Source organism: Columba livia, chromosome 5 (genome assembly GCF_036013475.1).
Source record: "Columba livia isolate bColLiv1 breed racing homer chromosome 5, bColLiv1.pat.W.v2, whole genome shotgun sequence".
Lineage (NCBI taxonomy): Eukaryota > Metazoa > Chordata > Aves > Columbiformes > Columbidae > Columba > Columba livia.
Genome location: NC_088606.1, coordinates 19366411 through 19388316, shown reverse-complemented (window position 1 = coordinate 19388316; position 21906 = coordinate 19366411). Strand labels below are relative to the sequence as shown.

At 36.4% G+C, this 21906-nt stretch overlaps 1 protein-coding gene across 8 annotated transcripts in view; it reads right to left on the bottom strand.

Annotated features, from left to right (window-relative positions):
- Window positions 1-21906, bottom strand: part of EML5 (EMAP like 5) — a 115965-nt gene that overhangs the window by 83052 nt on the left and 11007 nt on the right. For all 8 annotated transcript variants that reach the window (XR_010472827.1, XR_010472828.1, XR_010472829.1 and 5 more), the window contains exons 2-5: window positions 9329-9488; window positions 5589-5687; window positions 4945-5013; window positions 2183-2368 (exon numbers count right to left, since the gene is read on the bottom strand). Coding sequence is in view for 5 of the 8 variants with exons in the window: in XM_065063719.1 (XP_064919791.1) it covers window positions 2183-2368; window positions 4945-5013; window positions 5589-5687; window positions 9329-9488 (514 nt within the window). In the remaining 3 variants the exon portion in view is untranslated. The remainder of the gene's footprint in view (window positions 1-2182; window positions 2369-4944; window positions 5014-5588; window positions 5688-9328; window positions 9489-21906) is intronic.

The window sequence follows — 21906 nt, the reverse complement described above, 5'->3', positions numbered from 1 at the left end:
AGGTCACCTGAGCTCCATCCACTGACACTACTGAAGATAAGGAGCAGAGCACTTCAAATTTGATCTTGTGGCCAACAAAGAACTCACACAGCACATAAGGTAACGGAGCAACCAGATCTCACCATCCTGTGTTTATCAGCTGTCTCCTGCAGCACCAGACAGGATGGGAGAGCGTTTTCCTGGTCAGTTTTGGATAGGAGAAAAGCGCACCCTTTTCTCTGGGAATCCAGGTCTGCATATGCAATCTAAGCATTTTAAAAATTTCACTTAACTTCAATATTAAAAAGTAAACGTCCACATCACCTTATGAACATGTATAATATAATAGAGTAGAACACTATTGAACACTAAATACAAGCACTAAAACTAGATCTGAAGTTACACAGTAAGAATCAGGGAATAACTGAAGGCTAAAATATGCCCTCATACTTTTTAGTTCCTCATTTGGGCATTCTTGAATATTTTTACTGTTACTATAGATGCATACAGGAGGCTCAAATGCAAAATATAGTCTAAGATGTTTCCCACACTTATGTGCTTCACAACTTTACTTTTGTTCATATCAAATACACTGTCACTATGTAGCTCTCTGAATACACAGTTCAATCCTTTAAATTATTAGAATGTAAAATTTAAATTATTAGTTAATTTAACAAGCTGCAGCCGTCCTGAAAGTACACTTCTAAATCACCAGTAAACCAAGAGTTTCCTTACTAGATACTGACTGCAAACTCTCCAACATACATATCAACCACCATTTTTTGTCCCCTCCATTCTACCTGGTCAAATCATAAAGACTGATTTTAATATTTCAGTTACATACATCATCCCATCCAGTCCAGTACTGCCAGTTAAAACAAACATTCTTGTAAGAAAGAATAATTAACTGTTATTGATTTTCATCTAGGATTTCAGAACTCATATGGTTGTATTTTCACACTATTTTAAATTGTTAATAAGGGAACAACATCTATTGTTTTCTAGAAAGTACATTGCTTTCCGAAATGAAAATCAACCTTCAACCAGCAAATAAAATAGCTTCTTTAAGTTACCTTACCAGTTTCATGCCTTGTAGGTTAAAACAACCAGAAATTTATTTGCTTTGTTTTAAAAATGAAACTTGGACAAGTTAGAAATCAAAACTTGCATTGTATTACCATATACGACTTACCATATGCTTTGAAAGAATAATCATAAATACAATGAAAACTTACATAGCAAAAATATAATAACTTCATAGCTGCATTTAAAATCTTGATTAAAAGTAAATTAGAATCTTACCAAGCACTTCTGAAAAATTTTAATAAACTTTCACTTACATGTCTTCACTTTTCTAAGCTACATACTGTTCTAAAAAGCTGAATTAATGCCGTAAAAGGCAGCAACATAGGATGAGAAAGAGTGACTGAGTCAAGCTGAAATGAATGAACATATATGTCTACAAACGAGCTGGGTGTTTAGGCTTGCATTACAGTTCGTACAATCAATGGACTCTACAGTCACGGAACAACAGAATAGCTGAACTTTGGGGAGAAGTCTGGAGACGTTCTGGTCCAAAGCCCTGATGAAAGCAGGGTGAGATACCAGCAGGTTGCTCAGGGCTGTGTCCAGGCATGTTGTGAGTATTCCAAATGGACAGAGATGTGGCTGGAGACTCCACAGCATCTCCAGGGACCTGTTTCTTTGTTTCAACACCAATTGCCTAAATACAGGAGTCCAAGCGCTCCAAGATGCTTTTGGATTAACCAGACAGAAGCAAGTCAGATAAAGCAGATCCATATTATTTGGGGGAGGTAGCTATATACTCAACTCCAGTATATAAAATGTCACTATATATACCCACACATGGGTAACTGAATGTAGTAATAGATGTCTACTTAAGGGTAAACTTAAACGCATTCCAGGCTCTATTGATTGCTCAGTTCCCCACCAATGATAATGGGAGACAGTACACACATAGACACCTAAATGTATTTCTCAATCTAGCATTCACTTTCTACAATGACAGCAACCTTAAGCAACAGAAAGGAAAAAAAAAAAAAAAGTATATTCAAATTAGACATACTGAGTCTCTATTATTGAAATTGTTTAGGAACACAGACCGGGTGGATCTTGCACTGCCCTCTCCAGCTCTCCAGAAATCTATTCAACATTTTATATTAATTCAAAGAGATATACTTACAGCATGTGCTCCCTGTATTGTCCGTACAAGGTTAATTCCTTTCCACACATATATATCTCCATTCAGTGCACCAGAATACGTCACTTCATCCCTTGCACAAGCTAGGCACAATATAGTTTGGAGATCACCAGTTTTGCCAAAAACACCACGTTTTGGTGTCAATGAATTGCCACACAAGCTCCAGAACTGCAAGATAAATGGATTTAGAAAAAATTATATTTCTCTAATATCCTATGATTTAATATGTACATCTGAAAGAGAAATACCTTACATCCAGAAGACAGCATCATTCATATTCTTTTTCTGACTTTATTTCTCCAGTTAGTAAAAACGTTTTATGTTATTATCCATCTTTCCATATAATGAACATAGCAGACTGGTTGGGAAGGAGTATCAGGGTATCAGTATTAGATCAAACTGAAATTCTATCAAATTATAGTTTGTGAGTCAGTTGTATTTTCAGTCATCTTTGAAAAGTGTCTTATAATAGAATTATTTGACCTTTCTTTGATGTAAGACTTCTACTTTGCAAATGCTGCATTTGTACTTTATGTTACTTCAGGAATTTAAAGATGTAATCTAAGCATGTGGATTTCTGATAAGGTTACCTTTTGTTCTGTTTGAAAGCAGATAGTTTTATTACAGACTTGCCACTTCTCATCAGAAACACAGATCATGCAAAGCAGTCATCTAACGTGGACATTTTGAGGACCTTCTAATAAACCATTAGCACTTGATCACAGCAATCACATGAGAGCGAATTTCCTCCCAAGTCATCCAACATGTACTATGACTCCTACACTAAAGACATGCAAAGTCGCTTGTCAGTGCACAATACTTGCCAACAAACCTCCAGCTACACTGTAGTTTCTGAGATCTCTGCAAACAAGAAACACTTGCACATTCCCTTCAAGCCCTCCTGTCCAAATATAAGTGTGCACTGGAAAGTCAACACACTGCCGGAGTAATCCAGAGCAAAACGTGAAGGCATTAATGTCATCACTGCTGACAGGTTACTCTTACATTGTCTCAGCAAATTCCCTGTACATGTTTACAAAGCTGTATTTCACAGCAAATCTCTCTGTTACCAATAATCTATGCAAAATTCTGAGCAGATACTTCAATTAATACAGGATAATCTAAATAGTAACAATGAACAGATTTTTGTACCAACAATACTGTAATTGAGAAATAACCATATACTGACTAGACAAAACTGTCTATCTTAACTAGTATTTATTTAACCAAAGTACACAGGTCATAGATTATGTTGTCACTTGAGAAGTAACTGCACAATCACTGCATAAATCAAACACCTAGCTCCAATACAGAAGTAGGTAACATATCTAAGCAAAGTAGTTCCGTATCCAAGGAAAGTAATTCCCTTTTGTCAGTTCACTAGTATTACAATTTGTAAAAAATATCATGTAAGGAAAAAATATGATAGAATTACAAACATAAAAGTAATTAATGATATCTGAAAGAACAAAAACAAGGGATGGTTTAAGAAAAATACACATAAACTCTTGCCTGATCCAAAAGGCTATACATTTTTAGGATTCAGATTTTTAGTCAATCTTTTCTCAAAGGAAACGCCAATTATTTTTTTAAATGGTTTTATTATTTTAAAAGCTTTGTAAAGCTTTAATGGTTGGCAAATACACTTTTGGTTATCTAAATAGATATATTTTGACATCATAAAGCCACTTTAAATACCCTAACTCACTGCTGGCAAATATCAGCTCACTATTGGCATAAAGGTCCTTCTAAATCCTGAAGCTCAAAAAAAAGATTATTATTGATCAAGGTCATGGAAACCTGCAAATGACATGCTAAACTTTACACTAAATTGAAGATGTATCCAATCTAGCCAACACACTGAAAACTTTTCCCAATAAACCATTAATACATATTTATCTAAAAGTTCACTGTGTGGAAAGCAACATATTTTTCCTACCATAGGAACCTACACATAAGAGTAATATGGAACTTTCAAGCTGCCATCTGCTGCTGGTATGTGGTAACACAGAAGACAACACATGGGAGAAGGCAGTGACTTTAGAAACATATTTTATGGCAGTCAAGTATTGACAACCCTGCTGACAGAGTTAAACCTCAAAAATAAGCTGCTTCTGCATGGCAGCTGGTACTTAAGGTCAAACAAAATATGAAAAAGACATGAACTGCCCAAATTACAAATCCTGTAACAGGTACAGTGCTCAAAACAACAAGGGTATGAATAACAGCAGAGAAAACAAAATAATTTTAAAAGCTTTCTCCTTTCTCCTTCCACTATATCCGCATATTCTCTCAAACTGTAAGAAACAAATTTTCAACTCATTTCACCTCTGCAGTGCAGCAATTCATTAATTGTTAAAGAATCAGAAACTTGAGTACCGGTACTCACCTTAAATGCTTGCACTCTGCCTTATGCTACTTGGGATTTCAAACAGCGTATTTTAGACAACCTAAACTTTAAATTATATTACAATCAATACATACGATGCTACAAGTGTTTCATTCTTTCTGCGTTCCTTCTGTCAGAACATGAGCTATATATATTGTAAAACTATATCTATTGTAAAACATCTAGTGTAGTCAGGTATGACCCACGACTGCAGTTCCTAAGAAGTAGTAATGTTCTTACAGAGGACATTTCATATTATAATTATATATTCCTTTTAGATTCTATTTTTATATATTTTCTAGAGCATAAATTACCGCAGCTTAAATATTTTATGAATTAATATTTATTTCATTACCTTGATGTGTTTTACGCCACAGCTGACAAGCTTGTTTGGCTGGTACAGATCCCAAGAAATATCAAATATCTGCATTTAAAAAAAAAAAAATATAAAGTCACCAGAGATGGTGCTTCCAGCATGGGCCAGTTAAAACAGTAAAAACTTGAAGTAAGTTAACAGACAGTCTGAAACGCTTTAAGTGGAACTATTGGCATGACTTTTTTATCCCCTCATTCAGTACTAAAATTGCAATGAATAGCTCATATTAGTTCATTTTGGGTTTTTTTCCTAGAATAATTACAACGCTTGATAAAACAACATACAGGTTCATTTACAGACTAGAAAAATTTAAGAGATTATTTGCATTTTTCTTTCTCATATGGGGATTAGGGTCCAGGAAGTGCATTAATTTTGTATCCCACCAACGTGCTTACAGTCTCAAAGCAGCATACACAAATAAACCGAAAGCTACACATTTTCTTTCAGAAATAAATGTATGTATCTTAAATATCTTCCTATATCTTAACATACATTCAAGCTTTATGAAAATCTATTTTCTAAAATGTAAAATGTTTTTTGTTCAAACATAGATCTAACATAGAGCAGACATGGTTTAACATACTCAAATTACACTGACAATCCAATTCTTTAGTTATACTTACTCTGTCTGTATGACCAGGAGCCATTGATAACAATTTTCCTTTTCTCCAGTCCCAGACACAAACTGTGTTTTTCGAATCCAAACCAACTGAGACCAAACGCTAAAAGAGTTCAAATCAAGTAAAAGTAACTCAGTATGTTAGTCATAATTTTGAGTAATAACAAATTCATAACATATTTGAGTTAGAAGCAATAGTTAGATTTTGACATAGAAGAAAATGAATGATACATTTTATGCCAAAGCTTCCATAGATGCATCTCTTCAGTTATGACATCACTATCATAAAGAAGATATTATCAGATAACAAAGTATTTCTGATTTATAATGTTTAATATATAATTATACATAGCACACAAGGCAAGCAGCATTTGGAAGACGTTTGCAAAAAGGAATAATCTCACTGAAGTTAATGAAAATACATTTACCTTTAACTACATATAGCTTGCAGAACTTAAGTATTTCTCTTGCAAGTTCAAGAGGTACAAAGAAAAAATATTTTCTTCAATCTTCTTGGAAATGAAAGATTAAAAACAGTTAAAAGTTTTAAGAGTCTTTTGCTTCATTCTTCAAAATATGTATGAGTAACTATTCTTTTCTAAAGCCTTTCTCAAACCAGAATCCAACAGAACTCTGAACATACACATTCCATGAAATCTTCAATATTCAGAAAGAGTCTGAAGCCAGTTAAACTATTATACCAGGAAGGATAAAAAGATTGTTCCAAGAAAATACAGAAAAATAAGTCTGACATCTTCCTATGCTCTGCAGCTCTGCAGCCTGTTTTCAACTGTAAAGATATTTTGCACAGATTTCTTGACAGAAACAATTGACCATATTAGCCAACAGTCCACTTTTACTATATCTGGTACCCAGTCTAAAGGCTATTTTTCCTATAGGAATTCTCAACAGAAAGACTAAGAACATTAAAGATTGGATGAAAAGTGACTTGAGTAATTTTGAGTTCTGTGTTGTTTTTTTTTTTTAAATAAGTATTTTTGTTCAGTTTATGTATGAATTGTGACAACTTAATTTTGTTAAATGAAAGCTTGGCAAATCTTTAGGACAAAGTTCTTTCACTACTCAGCAGTTAATACCTTCACACATTAATGACAAATTTAGTTTCAATTTCTGTGTAGATTATCAAAGTGAGTTTTTAAAATCAATAGCAAAGTCCAAACATAAGTAAAGTTCTTCCCAAAGACAGAAACCTATTCCAAACGACATCATTTCTTTACTGTCTGAAAAGTTCCAAGATTATGAGAAGAAAAAGAAACAAGTTAAATACAATTGCTATCCATGCTCCCTATTTATTAATGCCAACTTAAATTTTTCAGATACTGCAAAGTCCAACCTTTTATTGCATCTTTGAAAACATTCTCAGAAGGAACATCAGTTTCAATTCCAGCTAGACTTCCACGCAGTTCAATTCTAGTCCTACTGCAGAATGAGAGGCGTAAATGCAAACCAGATTTGCAACTACTGCATATCCATCACAAAAAATTTGGCTGATGCCTTTCCAGACGTAAACCAATCCACTGATTTCTCAAAAATGGTAATTAGATTATGTTCTCCTAAGAACTAGAAAATCTTTTTAACAACCAGCACACCCCACAGTGGAGTGGAGCTCAGAGAAGAGCAAAAATACCCAGCAAACTCAGGGAAGAATGTACCATAAAGCAAGCTGAACTCCTCTCAACACCGGTAGACTGGAGGGTAACCCTGGGGTTGGATAACACAGCTGCACCAGGGAATCATCATTATGTTAACATAAATAACAAAGAATAATAAACAAAGAATAAAGAATGTCTTCCTGAGCTAGCCAGACCAGTTGGGCATGGGGAGGAGAGTGTGTTATGTGGCACAGTCCAATCTGAAGGATAAAAACTGAACAACTCATTAAATAAATTTTAAAAAACAAACAAACAAACAAAACAAAACAAACAAACAAACAAAAACGCCACCACTCTGAGGAGGGCAAGGAGCTTGACCTCACTGCAATCCACATATTCCTTCCCAGTGACTGGAGAAGCCCAGCACTGTGACACTGATCATATAGAGACCGGTAATAGGAAACATTTTTTTCTTGTGATTCATCTCTGCATTGCAACTGGTTGTGTTATAATTTCAATATATTGCTGTATCACTGTACTAAATCAAAAACCCACATAACAGAAATGATATCAAATAAATACACTTAACATAAAACATTAAACCTTCTAAAATAACCTGGTCAGACACTCTGACAAATCTGGATTTAAAAGCATAGGCGAGATGTAAACAAACCTATTCTGCAGATCTTTCCAAACTGAATTTGTGTTTTACTGTATTTCCATGTGGAGACAATTTTGGATACGCAGATCTTGAAAAACCTGTATCCGGCTTTCCTTTGAGACCAAAAAATTATAACAAATGCCACAAAAAAGGTGATCATCTGGAAATGCTGAGATAAGTGGACAGCCTAAATTCTGACCATTAATGGCTTTCAACATAAGAATCAGTATTGGGTACCCCTAGAACAAACCACAGATCTACACTGTTCAATATACACTGGGGATGCATAACTGCACTCTAAAAAAGAGATAGGGGATTTCAATTCTGATTAGATACATTTTGACCTTAAATTATTAAGGCTGTTCAAGTGAGGAAATTACAAGAGTAACACAGAGAAAAGATATTCCTGTCAAGTACAAATTATATTCTAGAAAGAAGTTGACTCTGCAAGTTGACTCCCTAAACAATGAGAAACCTAAATGGTAAAATCTCCAGATCATTCCAAAAAGCTCAAACCCTCCCTACAACAATTACAGCATGTTTTAATAGAAACAAGTTACAGCTATGCTTTCCTCTATTTGTGTTCAACAAAACTCCATTTGATACTGTCTTAATAAGGACAGCAACTGGTGTCTACAACAGTACATCCTCACTTGAGAAAGCAATAGTAAGCAACAGACACTGACCTTTTTAGCAAGCAAAAGGAACTGAGAATATAGCTAAATCTGAATATGTCATTGCAAGGCTGAGTGGGAGGGGAAGAAGTGCTGCATAAGACCAGGAGAGCATAACGGCAGAGAGGACTTCCATGGCTAATATACCTTCAGTTGTAACCTAGTTTGTATTTTGCATTTCTAATACATCAATGAAGAAAGCCTCTCTACTCATAGAAGCAGGCGTCTGATAAAAATTATCTCTCTTCTAAGTAGGAGCTCTGAGAACCAACTTATTACTCAGAGAATGTTTTGAAGTAACAAAATTATAATCTAATAAAACCTTATTTTTTACTCTTAAATCCAGGATACAGTAGTCTGAACAAACAACCAAAACGTGGAGAGCCACCAACACATGCAAAATGCATGACAGAGAAGGGGATACTGCCTGGAGACATTTGGAGGTCAAGATCAGTAACAGAGCAGGATTGCCATCACTTTGTGCACAAGACACATCGCTGCACAAGGGATGTCCACTATCTCCAGCCCCTTGGTGTAGCCCTGAACTGTATCCCACAGACGACAATCTCTCCAACACCTCAGTTTCACTCAAAACTCTTTGAAGCTATACTTTTCCTGCCAAATGTGAATATTTGTCATTTACTACTAATGCCAACTCTTTTCCCCTCAACTTGAGAATAAGCAAATAAAACCAGAGTGAATACACTTGCTTAAAAAAATAAAAAGCTACATAACAAGATTTCTGACACAAAACCAATATATTTAAGTGTTCGAAAAAAGAATATTCATTACATACCTGACCATCTAAATCAAAAGCCAAGCAAGCTATACCATGTGTGTGAACATCTTTCAGAACAGATACAGTTTGCACAGTGTACGAGTCCCACACGCAGATGTATGGTTCTTTTCCAACTTGACCTGTTGCCACCAACACACGTTCAGGATGCAAAGCAAGGCTGCCAAAGAAAAAGATAAAATATTTTTACATTAAACTTTTACATTTGCCTAGCTGGCTGCATTAATATTTTTCCTTAAAAATTATTTTACAATATTTTCCCATTGATAGTAGATATTAACAAGTAATTCTGTATCACAGATGCCACAATAGCTGTTAAAATTCCCTCGATACAGTATATGCCACCATGTTTCTTGAATTTGAATCTTCAAGCCTTCTCCAATTAAACTAATTGCAGAACAGTCATTAATCCTCTGTCCCAAATGCAGAGTTTATTAAATTAGGTCAGATTTTCATGCACAAAAAAAATACCTGTTTTCCCTATTTCTTAACATTTAAAAACAAAAAGGACAGACCAGACAACAAAAGTTAGTGTTTAGCTATCTACACATCTATCATCAACGGAGAGAGATACGCATCTCCAGAAGTATTTCATTCCATGTGCTGTGTGAAGTCCTTTTTACAAGAGGACTGAACAGCCTTCTGATGCTCTCTCTCCACTGATGGTACTGCAAGCCAAAGCATGACTATTGCAGACTACATGTTATGACTAGACTTCAGATGACTAAACTGAAGCGAGACTGAAGACTATCTTATATGTATTAAGTTCAATATAAAACAATTAGGAATACTTTATTTTGAATCATAGAATCATTTCAGCTGGAGAAGACCCTCAGGATCATCGAGTCCAAACATAACCTAACCTAACTCTGGCACTAAAACATGTCCCTAAGAACCTCATCTAAACGCCTTTTGAACACCTCCAGGGATGGTGACTCCACCACTTCCCTGGGCAGCCTGTTCCAATGCCTGACAACCCCTTCCGTGAAGAATTTTTTCCTAATATGCAATCTAAACCTTCCCGGGCACCACTTGAGGCCATTTCCTCTTGTCCTATCACTTGCTACTTGGGAGAAGAGACCAACACCCTCCATGCTACAACCTTCTTTCAGGTAATCATAGACAGCAATAAGGTCTCCCCTCAGCCTCCTTTTCTCCAGGCTGAACAGCCCCAGTTCCCTCAGCCGCTCCTCATCAGACTTGTGCTACAGATCCCTCAACAGCTTCGTCACCCTCCTCTGCACTCTCTCCAGCACCTCAATGTCTTTCTTATGATGAGGGGCCCAAAACTGAACACAGGATTCAAGGTGAGGCCTCACCAGCACCAAGTACAGGGGGGACAATCACTTCTCTTGTCCTGTAGACCACACTATTCCTGATACAAGCCAGGATGCTGTTGGCCTTTTTGGCCACCTGGGCACACTGCTGGCTCATATTCAGTTGGCTGTCAATCAACACCCCCAGATCCCTTTCTGCCAGGCAGCAGTTAACATTGCAGAGAGTTTTCTTATAGTTCATATTTCAGAGTCCTTTAAAGTCCATAGCGGATCATCACAACTGTTCTGTCAAATCTGGGACCAAGCTAGAAAGCATGTTAGTCAGCAAGCGAGTTTTTTGTTTTGTTTCGTTTATGCAAGCAAGCTGCAAAGGTGGACGTGAGGTCTGAAGATTCATAATTCATAATATAGAAAAGAAGAATATATTCTAATACAAAACCAACCAAGCTTCTTGATGACATTCTACACAGAGTAGGTACAGCAGGCCAAAATTATGTGAGAAATAACACATGTGAGTCAGGAAGATAAAATTTCAAAAGTTGGCTATCTGACTAAAACATTTTCTCCCCTAACTAATCATAGAGGAATCATCTTGAGAGACTGGTGAACAAAACCACTAACAACATATACTAAATGTATTTATCTTCTCAACATCACTTGGAAATGAGAAAGGTTGAGTACTTTGAAATGGTAAGCTGATCTTACATTTGTACACAGGTTTTGATACATGAACTTTCAAGGGCAGAGACAAGGGAAGTCTATAAACATAGAAGAAATGCCCAAGATAATTAACAGATGTATACATTTTCTATATACAAAAAGAGCAAGAGAAAACCATGCTACAAGTTGCTTAATATTTCATAAACTCATACTATACCACATGATACGCTTTTATATTTTTTTCTGTTTCAATAAAGCATTTCAGTTGGTTGCTTGACAAGTTCTAAATGCACAACACTGAGAGGAACCTTTCACTTCTAAGTTTCTACAAAAGGTTAAGAGCCTCTGGACCTTTCAACTTTTATGTGGGAATTCCTCTTCTTTACTACTCTGCATTATCCTCTGTACCAGGATCAAGCAACAAACATTTCCCTCCTCTTCAATTCCAGAGTTATTTCTCTGGTTCTACCCTTCCTTCTTTATTTGACAGAGCAACTTCATAATTAAAAAGCAATGCAGGAAGGATCCAGTAGGCAAAACCTCACATTTCACTTCAGTTTTGCCACCTAATCCTGACCAACACCTGCACATCTCCCAGAGCACACACAGGCAGATGGTGTACACATGGGGAAAACGGAAAAAAGCCTCTGGAGGAAACAAGATGCTGCATTTGAAAGGATCTAATTTTTACAATGACACCACAGAGAGAGAGAGATAAGATCACATGGACAATAAAGCAACCAAAAATTAGCTTAGCGTGTTTTTAACTAACGACCAGACAAACACAACACATCAGAGGTGGAAGGACAATGGTAAAGACACTGCCAAGGGCCAGGAGAACATTGTCCCAGACCAAGTATGCCAACTAATTCCACTCAAAATGTATTAGGTTAATATAGAATGTTTCCTCTTTTTCTAGTTAATAAATGCCAAATAATAACTAATAGAAATATCATAGTATTAGTTCTTTCTATATATTGATATAAAATACTGTGTTAACAACTGAGCTCTAATTCTGCCTTGATATGGGATAACGAAGCACAAATTAAGATCCAAAGCGTGTATTTTAACATACAACACTGTACAGTTCCCAATGCCCTTCCCCTATCACTTCAGTTTCTATAGTAAATTGTGAACAACCTTTCCAGAGAGCCATTGAAAGGAGAAGAGAAGAAAATAAATAGACAATAAATACTTTAAAACAGGAAGCTTTTTTAAAAAATGCCTATATGCAGGGATTTGTGGAGAACTGAACAGCAGAGATTTTGGCAGTGGCTATAGAAATACTTACCTGAAAACACCTTCCCTCACCATTTCTTCCAGGCCAAAGAGTGAGGGACAGATTAAGGTACTACTTGCAAGTATTTTATCTCACTGGCTATCACAACAGATGGGGGCAGCGTGCTTATCCACAGAGCCCACACCAACAGATTTGGAAGCTGTTTTAAGAGCTGAGGCACACTTAGGGTTTTCTGCCTGTCCTCAGGGCCCAAGTGAATGGACAGTGTGCAACTACTGCGAATACCACCCCAATAGCAAAACACTAGTAACACCTCTGTAGAGGGGTCTTGGAGATCTGACCCAGGGTATCCAAAGACAGCTGGCACTCATTGTTTGATTCCATTAACTGCATTATGCCCATGATCAATGTAGACCCTGGATAGCAAATCTTTATGGTTATCCATTTCGGGGCACCCGTTCTAGTTATATTTTTTTTTCTGCACTAAGAAGCTATTTACAATGCATTGCTTAGGACCGTTTTAATAACGAAAGTTCCTGAGAACATTAATTGTATCAGTGCTTTTACTCCAGAGGTTAGATCAAGAGACTATATTTTTTAATTGCTATGCCTGTAAAGATTGCTTAATCACTCATAATCCAAAGCAAAAACTGAAGAGAGTCTCCAGATTGCTTGTAACTGGAGTCTAATCCTTGAGTTTCAATCAGAACTCAAAATTTCAGACCTGGAATTCTGCATGGTACCCTATGGGTGTAATAATAACCAAGACTTTAATATTAAGGAAATGCATCTTGGTATCATTCTCAGTTCATATGAAAATCATGTAAATAAGTGTGGCAGTTCCTTTTCTTAGTGATGGTAAAAGCAATAGCAGTCCCTTGACTCTTTCCATGCTTCCTAAAACAGATCTTCTTGCATTTTTTCTCCTTGGGAGATTACTTAGTAGAAAGAGAAGCTCTCAGAAGGAGAGAACTCATGCTCTTTTTACTGGCCTGGTAACAAAAGCTGGGATGACCTATCCAGGTTAGACTGCTGAAACTGTGCTTGCATCTAGCCCACGCAGCTAGACTGTAACCTTGGCCCTGACTGCTTTCTTCTTCCTTGAAGGATGACTAAGCTGATGAACGAGATATCACTGCTTGTCCAAAAAAGGAAACAAATATTACTAATGAGATAAGTTCTTCAGGCCCTCTTGCTTGCCTCTGGCCTTTCTGATCCAGGCTCTTCAAGAACAGATGTTAGAACTAATATAGTGTCGCTGAAGAATCAGATAAGGGATATGTTCCACTCCCTTAATCATCTTTGTTGCCCTGCGCTGGACTCTCTCCAGCAGTTCCCTGTGCTTCTGGAACTGAGGGGCCCAGAACTGGACACAATATTCCAGGTGTGGTCTCACCAGGGCAGAGTAGAGGGGAAGGAGAACCTCTCTCGACCTACTAACCACCCCCCCCTCCCCCCCCCCCCGCTTCTAATACACCAAAGGATGGCATTGGCCTTGGCCACAAGGGCACAGTGCTGGCTCATGCTCAACCTGCTGCCTGCTGTTCACCAGGACCCCCAGGTTCCTTTTCCCTCCGCTGCTCTCTAATAGGTCATCCCCAAAAACCCGCCTGGACACATTCCTGTGTAGCCTCATCTAAGTGTTCCTGCTCCAGCAGAGGGATTGGACTAGATGATCTTTTGAGGTACCTTCCAATCCCAAACATTCTATGATTCTGTGATATGAAAGAAAATGTCCAAACAGCAAACGTGACCATGAAACAAAGCAGGAATTGGGCTAACACACTGCTAAGTCAAATTAATTTTGAAATTGGCTATAAAAAAGCCTCTAAAAAATCTACCTGCCACTATTGCAACAAAACCAAATATCTGTACCTGTAGAGAACCGACATTTCCACTGTTACGTCTGAATGGCAGGTCTTTTCCTAGATAGATATTCAAAGCACGCTGAAATACAGTATTACAGTTTTAACAGTATACTGAAAAGGAGAATGTTTCTCAATTTAGTGCATTCAAACTCCTCTTCTATACTTAAAACAGAAAAGGTTATTTTTCCCTTGTAGAGTAGCACATAAGCATTCCCACCATTTTGACAAGATCCATGCACGGTACAGTACCTATGTTAGATTAAGGATATTAAATATTAATGGCAGCCTATTAAAAAAAAAAAAGAAAAAGAAAAAAAGCAAGCATAAAAATTGTCCATACTGTGTCTCTTTGGGAAGAGACTAGAGACATGGACGTGAGCTTCCAATTTGTGTGAGGTTTGTAGTGGCAGGGGATCCTGAAGGAGAAGAGTCTACAATAAACTACTGGTTTAGAAAAGAAATGAAGATTTTTCTATCTTTACTTGGTTTATGCTGAGCATTAACAGGCATTGATTAATACAGACAAGCTGCAGACAAGGATACAGTATTAAAGATGATGTTTCCTTAGCAACAATATTGGATGAAAATCCAAGAATATATTCATGTGACTACTCCTGAGCTTCACAAATCTAGGGCACCAGTAAAAATGCACAAAAGAATACTGCAGTAAAATAACCGCATCTCAGATATGTATTAATTAAGAGTTAATTTTAACTGGTTTTTTTCTATTAATAAATACAGAAGAATATTGTTATTGTATGTTTACAGACTTTTTATGTATAGTTGTGGATATTTTCTTATTTGCTTTCATTTATACATATTTCCCTGGAAAAAATGACTGGGGAAACTACAAACCATTTCTGTCATATTAAGTTGTTAAAGCAGAAAGAGCTGTAATCAGCAAACACCTCTCATCAAAATTGAAATAGAACAAGCCAGAACATGCTTACTTCCCGGGGAGAAAACAAAGCAGTACTCATCACGGAGCATCACTACTGGGTCTTCCACATAGTTACTGTCACGGCATCAACAATGTCAAATACAGCTTTCTGAAGATTCCTTAAATCATACATCATTCAGCTTCAAAGTAAGAAAGTCTGAACTGGAGACAGGGAGGGTGGACTAAAACTGTACATAGATTATTCCAAGACGCAGCTTATCTTATTATCATTCCATATTCTCTCCTCTCAGATCTTAAGCATTTATTTTTAATCTAAAAACATTATAAGCAATATGGAGAATTCTGAAAATCCCTTTGGGCTCTTATCTGTTCCAAAACCCAGTAGAAGGGAAAAAAAAAAAAAAAAAAAGGCCAGATGGACTTCAAAGAAAATGAAATAGTTAGAGGGTGAAAGGGTGAGTACAGTAACACTGATGCAAAGTTCCCCACTCATTCAGATATGAAAACTGAGGAAAAAGATTCTGGGAACTATTTGACAGTTTACGTAGATGCCTATTTTTGCCTTGCCTAGTCATGTCCTGCACTGCTAAGGAAGGGATTGACTTAAGCATTCTAATAAAAGAGTTACCATCTCTAGAGGAGATTAAAATATTCCCCTTCTTTTCAAATACAAATGATTCTTCCAGTGCCAATAGGAGAACTCATGTTTGACAGGGCAGCAGGTGATGGTATTTTTCCAAATTCTACATGATCTTGACATTTTCATCACCAGGTTTGAGGAAAGTTTCTTTTCTAACATGTCCCTTAAAAAAAGAAGGCAGCAAATTTACTTGAATTTTCCTAGCAAAAAACTCTTCTCACGGAAAAGTCAGAAATTTCATATACGCCAATATGATTTGGAGAGAAATGTGCTAAGAAAAAGTCCTGTTATCTTTCACTAGCTATTCACATAAAAGAAGCAATTCTGATTATAATGGTAAAATAACAAGGCATACTAAAGCCTGAAGGTAACCAAGGAATGGAATCCCACCGAAAAGAATATCCCACTTCCTTCTTTCCTCATGAGACACTGCAAGGTCTTAAGATTCATTCTTTAACAACAACAACAGGAAAAGAAAAAAGGAGAAAAATAATACAGAAGAGAAAGATCTGCACAAAGTAAAGGTACTGCAATCAGCTGTCAATAACTGAAGAAGGAGGCAGTCCAGCTCCTTTGTGTCACTACACCTGATGACCTGAAAGGGATCTCTTAACGAATCTGCAAACACTGTTCAATTATTTGGTTTGGACCTGTCAGTCACAAAGATAGAAACCAGTTCTTCACTCCTGAATGCAAGTGGTGAAAAGTGTACAAACCTACAAAATGATCACAGATTTAAAAAACGGAGGCAGCCCAAAATTAAAGCGGAATTTCTGATTTCCCATTCTAACCAGTTTACAAGCTAAGAAACTACTTAATTTGCTTAAGTACAGGTTATCATGCTGTAGCCACTTAATTGTGTGGACACAGACAAGTATGGCTACAAAATCAGAACAGATTTCATTTCAAACAAAGTTTTCAGCAGAATACAGGCTAGGAAACATAACTGCATGACAAAAATTATCATAGTTCTAATCACTCCCATTTTTCAGTTCACAAAAACTCATTGCACCATTTCCTGAATTAGAAATTATTTAAGGTCAAAGAAGCATTTACTCCAAATCTTTTAGCTTGGAAAATTTCAAAAATTTATTTCCAGAAGAAATTATTTGGCATGTTTCTGACCTTACACATGAATTAAACCTGCTTGAGGTACAAAATTTCTTGTTTCTAATCTTTCACTATCACAGTAAAACCCTTCAAACAACTCTCCATCCAGTCATTACTGTTTGCTTCTTCTCCATAAAAGATTTACAACAGTTTTTATCTAACAGATTAATTTTCCTTCTATTATTTTTGAAATTTATACTAGAACTTCTGGTATTACATAGCAAAAAAAAAAATAATCACAGATTATACAATTTTCTATAATATTTCTGAACAAGTAGTTTGAATACCAATTGAGTTTTCTCTCCTGTGGGATATATTACGAAAAACTCATCTGAATACATGAGAACTTATCATCTAAATGTTCAAGAGTGGAGTCATGGAATAGCAACAGCTTTTGGAAGGTTTTTCTTTTATGTAGTAAGGTCACCCTGACAAATTTAGCAGTTGGCTTAAAATAAGGAGTGGTGGGAAGATGGCAGTGATAGAGCTGCTAGTGAAATAAGCTGAGATAAACACAATATTCTGTGCTTCAATGGATTGTATTTCATTACCCATCCAAGAAGTTTTAGACCAGAAGAGAGCACCAAGACAATCTTCTATCTTGCCACCCCTGGAGACTGCAGATAAGCTAGGTTTCTTTCTGAGCTCTTGAGAACACCAAGCCTACAGGTATTTTGCAGGTGTTAGTCAGAAGTGTTTTCCTACAGAAAAGGAAAGTCAAGGACACCTGTAACACTTGTCTCAGATTCACCACCCCGGAATGTAACTTCATGCCCTGAACGGTGAAATGAGCCAGGATACCACCTAAAGTTCAGACAATATCTAAACCATCATTTAGAAAAGCTATTAATAAAAAAATGTGATGGAGGCCACAGAACATAACTATTTACATGAAAGAGTGTCTGCTAAAACAAAAACCCCACATGTACCAGATGCACAAACAAAACAGGAAAGAAGCATGGGGAACTGTTAAGAATAGCAGAGCGACCCCAAGGTCAATGCGTATTTGGTAGGCAGTGAAAGCTGTTGCACATGTGGGCTCACAAACTTAGTTATTAAAATCCACTAAAAATGAGAAGATGTATAAAGAGCATTCACGAGCAACACTTTGAAGAAAATGCACCTCTTCTGTTCTCACATTATGTTTATCTTAAGAATAGTGATCCAGTTGACTATTCCCAATGAGGTATGGTAACGTACACTCATTAATGTAAGCATATTCTGTAACCTATGAAAGATAAAATTACAATTATTTGTAAATTAATTTATTACTGAATAATGTTCCAGAGGCTATTCATTTTTATGGTATTTCTATGGTGGAGAAAACAGCACTTGGTAAAGCAATAAATAAAAGAGAAACCTATAACTAAAATGCAAATATCATCTAAAGTGCAACCTCGACCTAAAAAAAAAACTAATAAACCAAACATTTACTAGTTCTTCAAATTTTCCTATTTCCCTATGTACTCTGGAAGACTGTTTAGCTTAGAATGTCACACTCACCACAAAAAACCTTCAGGAAATTTCCAGATGCTGTCAAATGCTTTGTCTTGATCTAAGATAAAGCATCATTCACCTTGCTTGCTCTTGTAGAGGGATTATAAGCAGGGAACGAGGATTAACACAGTTCTAAAAGTCAGAAGAGGGTTTATACAGTTGTCAGCTAACCAAAACATAGAATTAATCCACTCATTCTGAGCACATGCTGTCTCGATAAAATGGAGACATCTCACCACCACTCAAACAACTAAAATGTGTAAATGTTTTTAAGTGACTTTTACCCTTAAGTATGTTTTGTTTTTTTTTTTTTCCCAATTGTATGTATGTATTATGTTTGCATGAACCTATATCACAGTCTGGCATTTTCAGGAGCTTTAGCATTAAAATAAGTTACCCTATAATTCAGAAAATTGAAGGGTTGCTGTCATTTTTAACATTATATCCAACTACATTTAGTCAGAAGAAATGTGCCACCAAAACAGAAAGAAGCAAAGCAATGAAGTGATCCTTTTCCATCTAGTCTTTAGAACATCTTTATAAAATCATGTCATATATATAAATTTCACTCTCCAGTTCTGGTAGAAAAAAAAATACAATACATAATCAGAAGTGACAAGTGTGAGCTAGAGGAGAGAATACAATGATTTTACTAAACTAGCAGCACTTCGTAAACATGATCTTCAGCTTGGAAACATTTGCTTTGTTATTACTTTCGGTCCTTTGCCTCAGTTTTGTTTCTCCTCTGTTCAGTTGAATTCTTAACCTGAATCAAGCATTTGATTTACTTATAATTTTATGTTAAATATCTAATTTTATGTTAAATAGTATGAAGCCCACAGACCGTAAATTGTAATACATCCTACAGTCAACATAATGTAAAAGGCAAATGAAAAATTTTCCTCCATGTCTTCTGCCACAGATATGGATAACCCATTAGCACAAGTACCACTTGTGGTACCTATAAAGCTGATCACTTTGTTCAAAATGTCATTATTCTCTCCAAAGTTACAGCACATTTCTCTTGACTTCTGAATTCAACCTCCCAAGAAACTTGAAGTCACAGCAATCCTTGTGAAGAGAGAAGTTTGCATGTGAACAAAATGCCAGGGTCTGGCCAGGCGTCCTCCTGTGCCAGCCACAATTCCTACCCACCAGCCACTGATTAGGCACAGGTTGTTCCAAAAGGATGTGAGGGTGAATATTTCCTGAAAAGGGGCCCTGGTTCTGAGACTGGATACACATCCCTGCAAAAGTTCAGTTCATAAACTGAAATGAACACAGAGAAACCTCTTGGAAGTAATCTAAAGCATATGTTTAAGATTATTTTATTCCCACACACCTATCTTAAAACCTAGTAATCCAGTTTGTATTTGGATGGTCTAAAGTAAAAAATTCCTGTGAACAAACTGGCTTTTACCTCAACCCAGGAAAAGAGGCATTTCAGTTCACAGCTCAAGAGGAGTTATTACTCCCCTTGTATGAACCCACTGCTTTTCAGCACAGGAACATCATTCCAATGCAAAACAATGCTAATCCACAAACAATACCAAGCTACCTCCCAAGAAGTGAGGCCCCAAAAATATTTGTCAAGGATGACCCCATGAATATTTAAGCAAAAAGAAGTTGGACATCACTGTTAGGATGGGAATTAAAATATGGGGGATGGAGAGGGCAGCTAAAATGAGAGGAAGCAATGCATGTTTTTAAAGCAAAAGAATCAGACTGATCTGGGCATACAGATACACATCTTGATCCATCCTGTCTGCAGGCCAAATAGGCACAATACAGAAAACTCCTCTGAAAAAGCTTAGAAAATCAAGCAGTGATATGAAATTAGAAAACCCTGGAAAACAGCTGGAAGGATTGTCCACTGTATCTTCCGAAGTAACATCTGAATATCCAGGGCTTTCATAGAGGGATAAGTATCAGGCACCAGCTTACAAATCCTATTCAAAAGGAAAAGGAGTCTACCAGGAAGCCTATCCGTGGTAATGAGGATTGTCAGCTAAAAGAAAGTCTTTTTCAACTAGGCCAAGGAAAATTATTCTGCAGAAGAGATCTAATATTTCTTTAGAGATTTAATAATATCAGTATCCGCTAGCAGCTAGGTTAAATAACAAGAAAAACTACTTATCTAACAGAAATGGTCACACAAAGACTATATTTTTTTTTAATGCGGCATAGAAGTGGAATATCTCACCTATCACCAAAATAATAGATATGTCAGGATGAGGTCTTCAAAGGACAGATTATCTTCATGTTCACAGGCTGATGAAGATGTCTCCAAGAGCGATTTCATTCAACTCAGATACCAGCTACTATAGAATAACAAAGTTTGTCCACTTTCTTAGTAATGCTGACATCATTTTTGTCATTTTCATGACCAAAATTGAAGCAGAAAGACAAAAACCTGAAACTAAAATAAAGGTGGTCAATCCCAAAAACGTTCCAGGGATTTGTTGTCAGATGGTACACACAATGGAATTGTTCGTGGTTCCTATCTTTTGCAATATATAACTGATAGGTATTGTAAATGTGGCTTAAAAACTCAATCACCTCTTTTGTCACTAAGAGTTAAGGCAAACTTGGCTGTTTCTGACCTCTTCTCTGCAAATCGAGCAGTCCATTTTGAAAGTCTTTTACTACCACATTACCTACAACAGCAATACAAATAATGATATTGGTTATTTCTTGTAGAAATGAAAGTCCTTTGTAGCCATGTGAGTAATCAGAGCAATGTGTGCCCTAATGCAGGTGATTTCTATGTATCTATAACATTCTGTAACGTGCTTCATTGATGCATCAGGGAAAGTCCACACTACACCAGACGGCACTCACACCAGAACCTCACTGTGCAGAAAATCTTGCCCATATGTATTTTGAAGAGAACATTCAATAGCATCTAGGGTAAATATTCCACTGAATTATTAAGATGGCCAGGGGAACTTTCACACTGTGCCACATAAGTTCAAGAAAATTCATTTTTCTTCTCAAGTTATTTGAAGTGCTCACTAACTTTGTCTACCAGGTGAAAATACCAAAAGCAACACGCTATTCCAAGTCAAATATCTTGTGAATAAATCAATTTCCTTGATGATACTATAACAGCATTAAAATTTTAAGGCTATCTTAAGAAAAATGAATTTTAAATTGAGCATATGACTGATCCTTATCAGTCCGGATTAAACAGTTCTGCCACTTTTGAGGAATAAATTATTATTCTTTTAAATTCCTTGATGCTAGACAGAATTGCTGTCCTAAATCACAAGTGTAACTCTGTAAGTGATATAATAATATTTTGAAAAACTCTGTAAACTACACTTTAAAGTAAAAAATAACCCTTCAGATACTATAAAACATAAAACTAAATTCTCCAGCTTTT